The sequence below is a fragment of the Panthera pardus genome, unplaced genomic scaffold (genome assembly GCF_024362965.1).
Source record: "Panthera pardus isolate Hobbes unplaced genomic scaffold, ASM2436296v1 HiC_scaffold_16, whole genome shotgun sequence".
NCBI lineage: Eukaryota > Metazoa > Chordata > Mammalia > Carnivora > Felidae > Panthera > Panthera pardus.
In genome coordinates, this window is record NW_026526721.1 from 58,176,204 (window position 1) to 58,193,356 (window position 17,153).

The following is a 17,153-nucleotide window of genomic DNA, read 5'->3' on the forward strand; positions in this document are numbered from 1 at the left end:
GAGGCAAGTACCTTTTCTTGGGTTTTGACCCCTTGTGAATCACACAGAAGACTTTCCATAGGTGTGGCTCTTTGGTTCATGTGCTGTGGAAAGAGTTGAACTTTGTGACTAAAGCATTTTGAGGTGTCTGGAAAAAAAATGGCACTCACGTATACACTGTTCTGCAATCGGAGATGAGTTTATGGGTCGCCACACATCTTAACGGTGAGCACAATGCCTGGTGCATGATAAGGTTTCAACAACTATCTGTGAAGCAATTGAAAGATTTAAGAAGAGAAACCGGGGTGCCTGGGTAGCTCAGTCGGTTAAGCGGCCGACTTGGGCTCAGGTCATGATCTCGCAGTCCGTGAGTTCGAGCCCCGCGTCGGGCTCTGTGCTGACAGCTCAGAGCCTGGAGCCTCTTTCAGATTCCGTGTCTCCCTCTCTCTGACCCTCCCCCGTTCATGCTCTGTCTCTCAAATAAATAAACGCTAAAAAAAAAAATTAAAAAAAAAAAGAAGAGGCACCGATCTTTTCTGGAAGTCATTTAGGGACAGGAAGGAGACAGCCAGATCAGTGGGATGTGCCCCTTCTCCTATTCCCAAGAAAAATTCTACCCATGTGTCCAATTCTTTTTTGCCTCTCAATTTAACTTAGTTCTGTAGATTTTTTTTTAATGTGCTTTGCAAATTACAAGAGAGACCGATTACAAGAAAAGAAGCTGCTGGTCTTGTTAGGCATTGAGACTCTGCACAGACCAAGTGGGAAACAGCAGGAAAAAAACAGCCCGGTGTGAAAAATAAAGACAAACTGTAGGGTTGTGGGCAGTCAGAGAAACGAGTGGTCAGCATACATCAGTGGGGTTTGAATAAATAGATTTGCTTTCCTTTACACGTGTTTGTGTCTTCTGAGGATGAGGTTCACGTGTTGTCTTTTCTCTTTTAGATGTGGGCTCTGCATGGACTCCTGCTCCATCCAGAGTCTGGTCAGTGCTGAGAAAAATGAGAGAAGTCTCTCTGAACCTTCCCTTCTCTGCTCCCGTTACTGTTTCATTGCTTTAAAATAAACTAATTCATGCTGTCACCGCACTGCTGGCAGTGGTGTCCTCAGACATCCTTTCGCCTTTCGGTTATCGTTAGAGACCATGTATTCTTAGCCTCAGAAGGTAGTCCCCTCATCGTCTATTTAGGAAACCGAGGTCTGGAGAGACTGAAGAGTGAGCTTAGAGTTCCACCATTTTGGGGGGCAAAGTCCAGCCCACGGGGCAACTGCACACCATCAGTGGCCTCCGACTTTGGCAGACACCCCAAGGTCCTGCTCAGTTCAGGCTTGGCTGATGTCTGGGAAGCCACAAAGAGCACAGGCGGTGAGGGGGGAAGGGATGGGTTGACAGGTGTCACCATCAGACTGTAGAAGACTCTCTGGGATGGTAAAGACCACTCAGTGCTTCCCCAAGTGCCTTGCAAAAAGCACCCTCTGTCTAAAAGGGGGAAGAACTTATACTGACCCATTTAACAGATGGCAGAACTGAGGTATGCTCAGATCAAATGACTTTCAAGTTGCTTTCTGAACACAAGAGGCTGGCTTGAAAAAGAACAGAGTCAGAGAAATGTGAGCAGAATCTCCTTCTCTCTGAAGGCTCCTGCGGTAACCTGGGGACTCATCTGTCCTGTTCTACCTATGCCCTTCCATTCGCGAGTATTTGAAGCACCCGTCACCTGCGGTTGTCCTAAAAATGTCAGCGTTTGCATTTATTGTCAACGGTAGATTTTCCTGACCCTGCCCTTTTCTTGTACCTCTCTTCTGTTCTGAATAAGAATTTATTCACGGGTTAAGGGATTATTTATAGATGCTACTCTGAACATAAAACGGAAACCACGAAACCTGCAGTGGCTGTATAAAATGTGCCTTTGTGTACTGGCCATGTACAGGTGTGAGACCGGCGAGGGGGAAGGGAGTTTTCTGATTATATCTGTGCTCCCTCAAGGAGCAGTTTAGATCTTCAACCTCAGTATCTTATCCAGAACACAGGAATTCTTTCCCTGATGGATGACCTCTACAACCTAAATTGTGTAACATAGTGTGTGTGTGTGTGTGTGTGTGTGTGTGTGTGAGTGAATGTGCATTTTCAGGAAAAAGGGCTTCACAGCTTTCATCAGAAATCCTGAAATCCATGGAAAACAGGATCAGCATTATATACAGACATAGTAGGGATTCCAAAGCCCTCCCAAAGGGCTCTCCTGCTCAAAAATAATTCCCTTTTGTAATCCCTCTAAATGTCACTATAAGAACAAATTTCTTTGGTTAAGCATTTATGCTTAATGTATTGCTGATAAAAGGTATATACTATTTGGGACAAATAATACTTTCACGGATAAGACTCAAATTTGTATAACTTCTATTGTACTAAAAAGTTATAAACCGGTCAACTTCAGTAAAGGTCCAAAGTCCAAATGAAAAATTCCAGTATAAAACCCAGCGATTGTGTTTCTCTCTCCCTGGAGGACAGCTGGGTGACCCTGATCATCAAGCACATCAACACGTGATTTTCCTCAGACATCATGAAGTTTTTTGTTTCTTTTTGCTCTTTGAGATAATTTATTCAGGGTCTGTGGTAAATCAACTACATACATTAGATGCAGCCCTCCTGTTGATGGGTGTTAAAGCTGAGCCTTCAAGTTACATGCTCAAGGTCATAGAGGGAGAAGGAGGTAGAACCAGGATTTGAATCATCGATTATCTGACTCTAATGTCCACACTCTTTCCCGTAAGTGAACCCTGGCCAAAGGTCAAAGTTAGAGTTCCATGTGAGAGAACTTTGCTGAAAACAGGAAGTTAGCAGAGGACAAGATGCCCAGATGTGATTGGCTCTTAGCTGAAGCCCACCAACTGGCTGAAGTCTCAGCAAACCTGTGTTGGCACATCCAGCCTCATGGGACCAGATTTATTATCCTCATTGGCATTTAGCATATTTTAAATAGCAGTTATTTAACCTTGGTTAGTTTTGGGGTCAAAACAGTGATTAAACACATAACATATCCACTACCTTGTCAACAAACTTCTTGCTGTTTTAACATCCCTAAAATTAGGACAATGGCCGTGGCTTAAAACAGGAAGTTGAGAACACAGGTGTGAATATAGAAATAGGCTAATTTGCTAATTATTCTTGGTCTCATATAAATTGTGGTTTAATATTTTCATGCCAGGTTACTGGTATCAGCTCTTATGAGTTATAAAACCCAAACACATTTGTGTTGAGTTTCTCTCCAAATATGACCATTTAGGCCTGGGGTCTGCAAACTTTTTTTTTTTTTTTTTTTTTTTCCTGAACAGGGCAAAAAAATAAATATTTTTGGCTTTGCAAGACCTCAGTGTGTGTCAACAACGACTCAAGTCTTCTGTGTTTGAGCAGCCATAGAAAGTATGAACATGTATAAGCATGGCCGTGTTCCAATAACAATTTACTTATTAAAAAAAAAAAGGCACTAGGTCAGGTTTGGCCTGTGGGCCACAGTGTACTGACCCCTGTTTTAGGGAGTAGACAGAATTCTAGGAACAGTGAGAAAAAAACTAGGAAAAATAATCAGAACATACAGAGAAAGGCTCATTGGAGAAGGGGTATGTGTGTGGGGGTGTTATTTTTCCCATGTAGACATTTGATTAATATTTTATACATGACATATGAATTAATCCACATATACACCACACAGTTAAATAGAGGCTCTTCTATGTAGTATGTTGGAAGAGTGTGGAGTCAGGAGCCAGGAAATCGGGCTCTGGATAAAGTTCTGTCAGTAACTTGCAAAGTTACATTGGCCTACTTATCCTCTCTGAGCAAAAAAGGGATGGTGGCATTAGAGTGTCTCCATAGGTCTTTCTACTCTACCATGCTCTAATGCTATGATTTTCTTATTAAGATATTTCTAGGGAGAAATACAAGGTTTAAAATATGGATTAAAATTATACTAAAAATTATATAAAAACCTGGCCTAGAACTTACTGATTCAACCCATGTAACCGACAAAGCCATGAGGGCCAACAAGTCAAAGGACACTATGCAAAGACCATCGCTGAGTGGTATGGAGTGAGAGGAACGCACCCAGCCTCCCCCTACTCCCCCCACCCCCTGAAGGCTCCAGGTGAAGAGTTGGGCCCACGTGTGGAATGAGTAGACCCCCCTGGCATGCTTAGTATGATGGGTAATGCTTCCTTGTGACTTCAGAAGACATTTTATGAGAAGAACCTGGACACAGGAGCAGACTCTTTGTGATGCTCCCAGCTGTAGAAGACCAAGAAGCCCCTCCCACCACTGAGCAAAGCAGCCAGTTCCCAAAGCCATTTGGAATCAAAGATGGCCACTCCCTTCTCAAAGAGTGGTGTTTAGGATAAGTGGTTGGTCTTTGTAGGATGAATATTGAGTAGGATCTAAGGATCCCTGTGGTTTGTAAACCACATTCTGCAGAGATCCCTGTAGAAAGGGGTGGCGTGTGTGTGTGTGTGTGTGTGTGTGCCTGTGCGTATGCCCCTTAAGGGCTCTGTGCCCCATGCCTGCTTCAACCAGATCTCTATACCCCCAGCTTTTATTTACTGGTAATTAGACAAGTTCTGGTCTATTTCATTTTAAACAAGAAACCCGAATCTCAGAAGGTAACATAGGCGGATGTGGCTGACGAAGGGAGTGGAAGGAGATTTTACCAGGAGTGAGAAGTTCATATTCATCTTCTGGGGAGGGCAAATGCCTTGGGGAGGAAGGCACATGGAGAAGTGCATACGACGTCTCGGTTCTTCTCAAGAACTCCCTGGGTCTCTTGGTGTTGGGGGAGATGTTCTCATAGTATGCCCCAGAGATCCCTGATGACCTTCTTCCAAGGACGCTGTGATTGATGAGGGTGTAGGAGAGATCTTCTAAGGACCTCTGGTCAGCATTATCCTGCTGGTGAAAGAAGAGCCTCATCAACAGTGGATTTCTTGCCATTCCCTTTATACTCTAGGCTCAACCCAGACCTGACCCTGGGCAAAGTCTGTCTTCCATGACCATCTCTCCCCCCATCTCTTAGATGTTTTTCCTAAATGGCTGTCCCCACTCCAACCCCTAGCCCAGGCCACCAGAGAGCTCATGCTTTCTGGAGTATTCGGCCTACTCAGGCATGTCTTCTCTACTCCATGTTCCAGAGTGACCCCTGACCACTCCGTGTAATTCCCAAATCTCAGGCCCTGAAGGCAGCCTATTCATACATAACAGAACAATCTGAGGATACCTTCACTTGGCTGGGTTATGATATTTAACCACTCATTCTAGAGACTTTGGCATTATTAAAAAGGGAAACCACTCGAGAGAGGTTCCTAGTCAGTGGCATCTCAGGAGATAAAAAGCAAAGCAGCAAATCTAAGAGGGAGAGCCTGGATCTGGGATGGAGGCTTGGTTTTGAATCATGTCTTTGCCCCTCTTGTCAGTTGTCTGGCTTCGGGAGAATATCACTCAATCTCTCAGTTTTCTCATTTGTAAAACAGAGGAGATCATAGTGCCAATCTTAGAGGGTTGCTGTAACAGTTACGTGGACACTACAGGCAAAGCCCTCAGCACACTGGTGTCAACAAAGGACTCCGTGTATATTAGTTCCTTTCAATAAGATGTATAACAACAGTGGTGGCAGCTGCTGCTGCCCTCAGGCCCCGTACAGGGTCCTGGGCTAGCAAGCATTGGCACCTAAAGTTTTTCTTTCATATCGAGCTTTGAAGGGGTCTTGGAGGCCAATTTCTGCCATCTGGGGTGTCCGCATTTCCGTCATCATCTCAGAAAAAGGTTCAGAGATGTTTGCATTACCTGGATGGGAGCAGATGACATTTCTGTATCTGGAGAAAGAAAATACACTCAATGAATTTCAGGTCACGGGGGGTTTGAGGACAGAGGATGGGGAGTGGCGGGGCAAACACTCGGATATAAGCAGCCAGAGAGCCACATGATAGCCCATCAGGCTATCCTGACCTGCAGCACACCCCTGGGGAGTGACGGCACTATCTAAACAAGATACAGCAGAGCCGTGCTGGGGCTGAGAGGCTGCATGGAGGGAAACACATTCGGTGGGGCATTGGAAAGGAAATCACAATTCCCTCCATCCCTCATACAAAATTCATCGCAGACCCGCCCTGTACCAGGTACTGTGGAGACCAAGAAAAATCAGAAACATTTCCTGTCCTCAAGGGGCTCACAGGCTAGCGTGGGGACAGACCAGGGCCTCAGAGGATCCACAATGCAAAGGAGGGCTGTGGTGTCTACGCAGGTGAGGGGATGACCGTCATGCAGGGGCTGGTGCTCAAGAAAAGCTTGACAGAAGGAAACTCTCTCTCTCTTTCTTTCTTTTCTTTTTCTTTCTTTCTTTTTTTTATTTGAAGAGGCAGAGAAAGAGCATGAGTGGGGGAGAGGGCAGAGGGAGAGAGAGAATCTTAAGCAAGCTCTATGCCTACGTAGGGACCCTACTCAAGGCTTGACTTGGGGCTTGACTTGGGCTTGATCCCACGACCAAGGCATGATGACCTGAGCTGAAATCAAGAGTTGGATGCTCAACGAAGAGAGCCACCCAGGTGTCCCTTCAGAAGCAAACTCTTAAATTGAACCTTCCCATTCCTGAATTTGCTAGCAGATACAAACAAAAGCAGGGCACTTTATCAAAAACCAGTTTATTTAAAACCAACTGGCTCTGGCCCCTCAGTAAAGAGGCAAATGGACTTGCTCCCCCTTCACAAACACATCAGCTCGATCAGCAAACGTGAGCTTTCCCACGGAAGCTGCATGGTGCCATCCTACACAGAAGGTGGGTAAGCCCTTGCAGGCCACTTGATTTATTATTATGGATTTGCATTTCCTCAGGACTGACATCCCAGATGCTCCTATCTCCATAAATTCCCATGGCCATCTAGGACGTCCCTGATTATCACTACAAAAAAAGTCTCCAAGGGGCGCCTGTGTGGCTCAGTCGGTTGAGCGTCTGACTTCAGCTCAGGTCATGATCTCAGGGTTCATGGGTTCGAGCCCCACGTCAGGCTCTGTGCTAACAACTCAGCCTGGAGCCTGCTTCGGATTCTCCCTCTCTCTCTCTCTCTCTCTGTCTGCTCCTCCCCCACTCATGCTCTCTCTCTCTCTCAAAAATAAAAAAGTAAACATAAAAAAAATTAAAAAAAAAAAAAAGAAAGAAAGAAAAGCCTGCGAGTTTTGGCATTAGAGGTCTTAATTTCTACCGGGTTTGGCTCTGATGGAGATTGGGGTTTCCAGGAACCCATGATTCCCCTGGTGACGCTAGGGATGGGAGGGCCATATTATTCCTTTTTCATACTTTACAAAACTAGTTGATAAGACTCAGAGTGAATGAATTAGGCTCCGCTCTTTCAACCCAGGAAGGCAAAGTCAAAACTCCTTCATTTTTCTTCTTCAGAAATCCAGTGGCCTGTCCTCATGCCTATGCTTTCTCTCTTTCTCACACGTGATGCTATTCGCTACCCTCTCCTTCTCAAATTCCTTCTTCTTGGCTTCAGTCCTGTTCTGTCTCCAGAGACCGTTGCCTCACCTCCTAAGTGATCTTCCAGCATCTGTTCTTGCCACTCCCTAACACAATTAGTTCTCTGCACAGCCACCCAAGCCATGTCTTTTAAGGCTAACACCATCACACCCACCCTTCCTTAAAATAGTCCTGCGGTTCTCAAAACAAAAGCCCCCGTCCTAAGCTTGACCACAAGGCCATGCCCCTCCTGAGTGCTCTCTGTGCCCGCACTGGCCTCCTTGCAGTCTCTTGGAAGCACCTGGCACCTCTAACTCTCCAGTTATTGTTCCCAGTTAACCCCTTCAGCTTCCAGACCTCAGGGAGATATGGAGTCACCAGCTCCTGATTCAATGAGCTCACAGTCTAGTGGAGACGGGGACCAGCAACTGGACAAATGACTCAGACCGATGTGGAAGGTATTACACTGGAAATAATGCCCAGGGAGCTTTGGAAGCGCAGAGAAAGGGCAGTTGGAAATGTAAGTCTATCAAAAGTAGGAAAGAGAAAGCAATGACTTACTCTCCTTATCGGAATCCGGCTTTGCTTCAAAACCGTGTGTTTTTTTCCTGAAAAAAGAAAAGGAAAGAAAATTGGTTGATTCAGTGTTCAGCAACTCTCCAAGGAAATTACACTCAACTCTAAAACCTTATCTTTGAGTCTTTCATTTGTTAAAGGTATACCCCCTTCAGCATAGGGGCAAACGAAGATAGATAAAAAGAAAAAGGAAGGATAAGACCAAGGAGAAATTTACACCTTTGTGTGTGTGTGTCTTTCTCCTCCCTTCTCCTTTTTCTAAGGCTGAGGTGGAATTGGTTTATAAATGGAGAACCATGATGATGTTATAGGTAACTATTTGGGGGATGTTTTCTTCTAACAAAATCTCAATTTCTTTTATATCATGTGAGATAAGGAGCCAAGATTATTTCCAGTTCCAACCCCAAGCTCAGTCTGTGATCTCCAAGCAAACAAGCAAACAAACAGCTCCCATATGAACACAGAGGTAACTGCTCTGTAGAGATGATGCCCCCACTCCAGAAAAACACAGTATAAATGTAATGGATGCTCCTTATCATCTCAAGAGATGATGACATTTACTCCAAGGAGCATGACTGTGTGTTCTGCTTTGCTTAGATGGTCTAGTTAACGTCCTTATCAGTCATTTAGGGACCCTAAACTATTTTTAGAGTCTCTTTCACTCTCAAAGCTTTCTCAGTGCAGAGGATGAATTATATGACCACCCTGGCTGTAAGTTCTCTGTGCAAGGGACAGAAATGTATGCTTCTGTACATGGGGATTCTGGGACTAGCAGTGGGATTCAAGGGTCTTTCTCTGCATTGGTAGCCAGTTTAATTCTTGCTTCTGAGGCTTTCCTGTTTGAGGAGCGCTTATCAAGACTATTGTTCCTGTTTCTCACCAAACTCAAATTGTCACTTCCCTGACTGACTCTCAGATGACTGTGTCCGGGTAGTGACAGGCTTCCACTGTGGCCACAGACAGTGGGCAGTTACAGGTGATTTAAAGCAAATACCACATTGAAACCACACTTAGGGAAATAACTCATGAAATAATTCTCCACTCACCACGGAAGGCAGAGACAACCTTCAGCAATGTAGCAGTCCCAGCATCTAAAATAACCGTGAGATGACACAAATCACAATGTTGGTTTCTGCAGCTTTGTTAGGTCACTCTCTTCCCTTTGCCATTTCTGTGAAAAACCTTTTCTCTTACCCCAAGACAGTATTTATTGTAGATGACTTGGACACATTTAGCATGCTAGAATGACTCCTTCCTTCCAGGACATTAACTGACCTTTTGAAATATGAAGATGATGCTTATCAACTCCTAATCAGGGAAGGGACTTTTGGCTGTATTCCCAGCAAAGGGAAAGGGCTTGCTCATGACTGATTTTAATGATTTGCTTGGACTCTTGTGATGAAGGACACGTGAGTTATCTCTAGGAAATCAAGGTGTAAGTACATGGACGTTTTAGAGATTTCTTTCAGGTATAGGTTATGTAATATTTATATAGAGTTCTACAGCACTCTGAATTTCTCCAATTTATACCATATTATAATTGTTCTTTTGAAAAAGAAAAACACCTCAAAGCAACACAGGCCCAAAATGGTGTCACTTAGACTGAGTTCTCAAACTGGTGCTTAATACATAATTTTTCTTGGGGGGGTGGGCACAATTGATTGAGGGGCTGAGAGAGAAAGAATCCCAGGAGGGGAAGAAGGAGAGAGAGAGAGGAGAGTGGGGAGACAGGGAGAGAAATTGGGCTCACTCGAAGTGGAGATCGTGTTTTACTCAAAGTGGGTCTTGGGCTCACCCGATGTGGGACTTGAACTCACAGACTGTGAGATCATGACCTGAGCCAAAGTCAGATGCTTAATGACTGAGCCACACAGGTGCCCTTTAATATATAATTGAATTGCAGTTTCAACCTCCTCCATAAATGTAGTCTTAACCCGTCAGCCAGGAGTTCTTTAATCTATGCCAATGAGTCTGTCACTTGGGCCCTCTCCGTCCCGTAAAAAAGTGAGATAATCTGCCTGATAAAGACACGTTGTTTTTCCCCTTAGAAAGTGGCCTCGCCTGGAATAATTCTTTTTTTTTTTTTTTTTTTTTTTTTTTTTGGTAGAGACAAAGAACGTGCTTAAGTCAGGGGAGAGGGAGGGATGAAGGGAGAGGGAGACAGAATCTTAGGCAGGCTCAATGCCCAGGGCGGAGCCCCACATGAGGCTCATCATGAGCTGATCCAAAATCGAAAGTTGGATGCTTAACCAGCTGAGCCACTCAGGCACCCCGAGAAATAGTTCTTTTCTTTTGCTAATAACTTTTTTTTAATGTTTTATTATTTATTTTGAGAGAGATAGAGTGTGAGAGGGGAAGGGGTAGAGAGAGAGGGGGACAGAAGATCTGAAGCAGGTTCCATGATGACAGCAGAGAGCCTGACTCTGGGCTTAAACTCACAAACCAGGAGATCATGACCTGAGATGAAGCCAAAAGCTTAACCAACTGAGCCACCGAGGTACCCCGCTAATAACTTTTTTAAAATTTAGTTTTCTTCACTTTATTATTCTTTTTTAATATTTACTAATTTATTTGAGAGAAAGAGAGAGGGAAAGAGAAAATCCTAAGCCGGCTCCACACGGTCAGCACAGAGCCTGACTCAGGGCTCGATCCCACAAACTGTGAGATCATGACCCGAGTCGAAATCAAGAGTCAGTCACTTAACTGACTGAGCTGCCCAGGTGGTCCTAATTCCCATCCTTCTTCTATAAAAACCTTCCATTTTGTGTAACTCCTTGGAGAGCCTCTCGACTTGCTAGATGAAGTGTTGCCTGGCTAATGAATCGTTTAATAAAGACGACTAGGTTTGCAAATTTACTTGGTTAAATTTTGTTATTTAACAGTTCATTTGTTGACATCCTACACTAGAACATTAGCGTCATAGAGCTGGGGACCATATTTATTTGCCAGCACATGCCACAGTATGGAGCACACAGTAAATCTATTTTCCATAAGTATTTCTTAAAGGAATGAGTAGCCAAGAACAGAGCATCTCTAACTGGCTCAGATCCTCAAATCTACCTCCTTGATTCAAGGCATAGGTAAATCAACAGGACTTGTGATCTATTTTATGGCAGAAAGGCCCAGGATCTTTTTGCGGTCAGATATCCAGCCTGAAGTCTAAGTATCATTCTGGGCATCTTTCTGAATTTGAGTCATAGTCAGCTACCTACAGAGTTAAATGTGAGGGTCCTTTATAAAGTACTGCATGTACCCGTAACACTATGTAAAGTGTAAAATGTCACTCAGAGATATCATCCCTAGTGATCTTCCCAAGGAGTTCCCTTGGAAAGGGCAGGAGAGGAGAAGCTGTGGGCGTCAGCATGGCTGAGTGTTCTGACAACCCCTCGGGTCTATGTACCATCAGAATTTGGGGGCTAAAAGGCGTTGGCTGTAGTTATTCCTCCCCTTTGGGCTACTTTTGGCCATTTGTTTATATCTCCTGTTTCTGTGGCTAAAGAAACGCTAGAAGGAAACCAAGGAATCTCACCATTTGCTAAGAAATCTGGTTCACGGGGCAGATTTGGAAGATGAGAAAAGACACTGAAGTTTGAGTTACTCAGTCAGTGTCTCTGGAAACCTTGAGCCAGTTTCTTCATCAGTAAAATGAAGATACTTCCCCTGCTTACCTCATGGAATTGTAAGGGTTAAATAAAGTTAAATATGGGCAAACGTTATTTTTAAACTGGTTATTTCCCCCACTCAACTTTTCTGTAACATATTCTTGCCCTTCGGCTTGGATGCTTTGGTCTGGGATGGGTTCAGAGAACCTCCCTGAAGGAGGCCAGATGCGTCTCCATGACACCAGGCTATGTGCCAGCAATTCCAGGCTCCTGTCTCTTACACAAAACTTCTCTGGCCCCCTGGTCCACCCAGTCTCTCCCTTGTTATAATGGCCATGGCCCTTCTGGTCTGTTTCATTCTTTGGACTGTGTGCTTTAACATATGTCCAATGATATCCCCCAAATATGCGATCCTGAGCTTGCACTGAAGAAATGTATGCTGCTGGGGGTGGGGGGAATCTTTGGGCGTCTAACTCCTAACAGAAGCTTTGGCTCAGTGGTAGCTTTTTAACTGATATTCTTTCAAAAGCTTCTCCTGAAACCATAGGAAAAGTGCAGATAACTCTATAGGCCACAAAACAACTGGTTTTGCCACCCTTTGGGATTCTTGGACCCCGAGACACTACTTTCATATTTGAGTGATTCCCTGACACTCAAAGGGAGTAGTCAGAAGAGTCTTGGTTTAACAGCATCAGGATAATTGCAAGTGTCTCTCTCCACAAACCTTTCAACAATCGTGATGCTGTGGGAGATGTGGTCACCTCAGAAATAGAAACTTTGAGCTTCAAATGGAATGTCCAGGATGGAGCTTGAGCACAAAGGGACTTGAGTTAAATGAACAGAGACAGCAGGAAATAGCGATCTTATTTCTAGTTGCTGGGGATCACACTAGGTTCCTAGTACATCTCCTCTCCAAAGGTTCAAAGTGTTTTTGTCTTGTCTTCACATTTACTGTTATTACGACTGATGCTGGGTCTAAATAAGGTGCTCCATGTGGAGTATGTGAAGTTCAGGACCTGACAGACTTCACTCCTCATGGGCAAAGGCCGGGAGGTTTCTTGGATTTGTTCTCACCTGGATGCTCTCTGTTTGAAGGTATGATTTTCCAGACCAGGGTATCTTATGAGTATTCTGTTGCCCCCTAAAACGCAATCTATCAGGAATGAGCTAAGTACTTCCTTTCCAGGCTTCCCACTTCAATTCACAAGTTTTCCAACCACCATTTGTGTGTAGCTCCAGAATCGCCTCAGCTGCTGCTTGTTGCCCTCAGATCTGTTCACAGCCCCTCCTCAATGTACATGGCAGCCTTTTATTTGATGTTTTCTCCATTGCCATGGCAACAGCCCACTAACATTCTCCAACAACCTCCATACACAACCAGTCCTAAATCATTTGTTCCCACATGGCCGGGATTCCTTATGGTGACCATGAGAGTATCAGTATATAGAGAAGTCTATCTGCTGGGCACAACATTCAGGACTGTATACAGGGATGGGGAAGGGTACTGGCTTTGTCTCATGTAAATCCTCATCTTTTACAGCACCAAGGCAGAGAACAGGGGACAAGAGGAGAAAAAAGGATTAAATAAAGAGAAATCTATTCATTGTTTGGGTTAGGTTTCTTCTGTATAAACATTTTTTTCCATTTGTGGAGAATTGAGAGTATAGAGAAAAAGAAACTAAAAAATACTACTTATGTTTGTTTATTACTTTCTCTCAACCTCTCTCTCTCTCTCTCTCCACACACACACACACACACACACACTTACTACATGTATGTAACACAGGCATTGTATATATTTCATTTAATCTCAGACTAAATCCATGAAGTAGTTATAATGATTCTATTTTTTTTTAACCAATGAGAAAACTAAGGTTGAAAATGTTAAGCAACTTGTCCGAGGACCACCAGTCAGTAAGTAAGACTCTGAGCTCCTCTCATAGAGAACTAGGTTCTCTCACTCTGCTCAGTGAGGGTGGGGGTGGGATTTCCACGGCTTTTGTAACAAATCCGGTCTGGAGAACCATGATGAGGGTGTGCTGATTGGATGGTGAAGTTGAAAATCACATCCCAGTAAATATAAATATAAGACTTTAAAAAATTATATTAAGGGAGACATTTTATTTATTTTTATTTTTTTAAGATTTTTGATTTTAAGACGGGGTGAGTGGATGCACAGAAAGTGAGAGACAAAATCCCGACATAGGGCTCTACCCTGTGAACCATGAGATCATGACCTGAGCCTAAATCAAGACTCCTGGATGCTTAACTGACTGAGCCACCCGGACACCTCTAAGGGAGATATTTTAAATTAGCATGGAAATGAAGATGCTGAGGCAACTGATTAACTACTTGGGAAAAAAAAATTGTGTGTGTGTGTGTGTGTGTGTGCGTGCGTGTGTGTGTGTGTGTGTGTGTATTTGACACCATATAGTGAATGTATGGGGCTGCATGTAAAGCAATAAAACAAACAAAAAATTATACTGTGGATTTTTCTTAAGAAGGGGAAAGAATTTTAAGCATAAATTGGTAGAAAACAAGGAGATTTCTAGATTTAATTCAGTTATGTTTAAGAAATAGTAAGCAAACAGGGCTGCCTGGTGGCTCAGTCAGTTAAACATCTGACTTTGGCTAAGGTCCTGATCTCATGGTTCGTGAGTTTGAGACCCACATTGGGCTCTGTGATGTCAGCACAGAGCCTGCTTCAGATCCTCTGTCTCCCTCTCTCTTTGCCCCCTCCCCCCTACGCTTTCTCTCTCAAAATAAATAAACATTTAAAAAAATAGTAAGCAAACATAAAATATCTGCATGGCATGAGATATACAGAAAAAAATATTTTTTGTAATAAGAGAAAAGGGCTAATTTCTTCAAAGTACAAATAGCTTGTATTAGCAATAAAACAAAGCAGACCATACCTATCAAAATAACACCAGCATTCTTCACAGAACTAGAATAAATAATCCTAAAATGTGTATGGAACCAGAAAAGACCCCGAATAGCCAAAGCAATATTGAAAAAGAAAACCAAAGAGGGAGGCATCATAATCCCAGACTTCAAGCTCTATTACAAAGCTGTAATCATCAAGACAGTATGGTCCTGGCACAAAAATAGATGCTCAGATCAATGGAACAGAATAAAGAATCCAGGAATGGACCCATAAACGTATGGCCAACTAATCTTTGACAAAGCAGGAAAGAATATCCAATGGAATAAAGACACTCTCTTCAACAAGTGGTGTTGGGAAAACTGGACAGTGACATGTAGATAAATGAACCTGGGCCATTTTCTTACACCATACACAAAAATAAACTCAAAATGGATGAAAGACCTAAATGCAGGACAGGAAGCCATCAAAATCCTTGAGGAGAAAGCGGCAAAAATCTTTTTGATCTTGGCTGCAGCAACTTCTTATTCAACACATCTCCAGAGGCAAGGGAAACAAAAGCAAAAATGAACTACTGGGACCTCATCAAAATAAAAAACTTCTGCACAGAGAAGGAAACAATCAGCAAAACTAAAAGGCAGCCAACGGAATGGGAGAAGATATTTGCAAATGGCATATCAGATAAAGGGTTAGTATCCAAAATCTATAAAGAACTTCTCAAACTCAACACTCAAAAAAACAAATAATCCAGTGAAGAAATGGGCAAAAGACATAAATAGACATTTCTCCAAAGAAGACATCCAAATGGCCAACCGACACATGAAAAAAATGCTCAACATCACTCATCATCAGGGGAAAACAAATTAAAAACACAATGAGATACCACCTCACACCTGTCAGAATGGCTAACATTAACAACTCAGGCAAGGACAGATGTTGGCAAGGATTCAGAGAAAGAGGAACATTTTTGCACTGCTGGTGGGAATGCAAATTGGTGCCGCCATTCTGGAAAAAAGTATGGAGGTTCCTCAAAAACCTAAAAATAGAACTACCCTACAACCCAGCAATTGCACTACTAGGCATTTATCCACGGGATACAGGTGTGCTGTTTCGAAGGGACACATGCACCCCCATGTTTATAGCAGCACTATCAACAATAGCCAAAGTATGGAAAGAGCCCAAATGTCCATCGATGGATGAATAGATGAAGAAGATGTGGTATATATATACAATGGAGTATTAATCGGCAATCAAAAAGAATAAATCTTGCCATTTGCAACTATGTGGATGGAACTGGAGGGTATTATGCTAAGCGAAATTAGTCAGTCAGAGAAAGACAAATCATATGACTTCACTCGTATGAGGACTTTAAGAGACAAAACAGATGAACATAAGGGAAGGGAAAGAAAAATAATATAAAAACAGGGAGGGGGACAAAACAGAAGAGACTCATAAATATGGAGAACAAACTGAGGGTTACTGGAGGGGCTGTGGGAGGGGGGATGGGCTAAATGGGTAAGGGGGACTAAGGAATCTACTCCTGAAATCATTGTTGCACTATATGCTAACTATCTTGGATGTAAATTAAAAAAAAAAAAAAAATAGTGGTGTCTTTGAGCTCCCTGCAGGTGTTGAGAGCTCAGGAGAACATCCCCTCCCAGCCCTCAGAAAGTTGTTCCATTTCTGAAGTCATGGTTGACTGCCCTGACTTCCCTTGATAAAGTCCTTCTGCCTTTCAGCTGTTCTCCACCAGCTGCTCGCACTGATTCTGGGGAGAAGGCCAAACCCATAAGGAATTGAACTTAATGTCTGACACCTAGAGGCGCTTCATGTTTCTCAGTTCTTTACCCAGTTCCCTCCCCTCACCCAAAAACCTCTTTTTCTCTTTCTGGCTGCGTTCCTCTGCCCCATCTCTCCTGCTTTCCCTTGGGGAGTCTGGACTCACCTGTTTTTCCTCAGCAGAGAGTTCCCCATTTTCTCAGGTCTCCTGGTGACTTCCCCTCAGCCAACCTGCAGCTCTAGCGAGGGCAGCTCCCTGACTTACAGGCTGCTGTGGAGCTCGGCCACCAGTGCAGAGAGCTGAGAGCTGAAATGAGAAGTGTTCCTCCCTGCAGCAGGGAGGAGGACCCCAGGAGGAGGAGAGTCTGAGGTGCACACATGAACAACTTCCTAAAATGTCAGAGATGGAGAAGGTGAGCAAATTATGCCACCCTAAGGTACGCCTCTTCAGTGTGTTGATTATTTTTTTCCCCCAAAGTTTATTTATTTATTGTGAGAGAATGGGAGAGAGCATGAGCAGGGGAGAGGCAGAGAGAGAATCCCATTGAGGCTCTTGGCCCAGAGCATGGTGGGGGACTCGGACTTACAAACCGAGAGATCATGGCCTGAGCTGAAACCAAGTCCGATGCTTACACCACTGAGCCACCCAGGCACCCCTGGCATATTAGTTATTTTAAGCTGGTTATGACATGGGAAACAAAGGCAAAAGGATATGGAGATAAATTTAAGTTTCCTTAGAACCTGCAGCCCATCGACAAACACTTGAGGCAGGCAGAGGATCATATATCTCCAGGAACTCCTACTGCCTTAATGTTAAGGCTTTGCTAGAGGGAAAAACAA

General features: G+C 43.6%; 1 protein-coding gene across 5 annotated transcripts; it reads right to left on the minus strand.

The window, feature by feature from the left end:
• Window positions 1–632: 632 nt before the first annotated feature.
• On the minus strand, window positions 633–16,649 carry GCSAM (germinal center associated signaling and motility). 5 transcript variants are annotated; one of them, XM_019448342.2, is made up of 6 exons: window positions 16,480–16,648; window positions 9,095–9,139; window positions 8,034–8,080; window positions 5,804–5,832; window positions 4,675–4,909; window positions 633–971 (listed from the first exon to the last, which is right to left on the minus strand). In XM_019448342.2, the coding sequence occupies exons 1-6, from the start codon at window positions 16,506–16,508 to the stop codon at window positions 868–870; spliced, it is 489 nt and encodes a 162-aa protein (XP_019303887.1). In that variant the 5' UTR covers window positions 16,509–16,648; the 3' UTR covers window positions 633–867. The 5 variants fall into 5 exon arrangements, with proteins under 5 accessions (XP_019303887.1, XP_019303886.1, XP_019303890.1 ...); XM_019448341.2 differs by having other exon boundaries at window positions 4,675–4,912; XM_019448345.2 differs by lacking the exon at window positions 9,095–9,139 and having other exon boundaries at window positions 16,480–16,649.
• Between the last annotated feature and the right edge of the window lie 504 nt (window positions 16,650–17,153).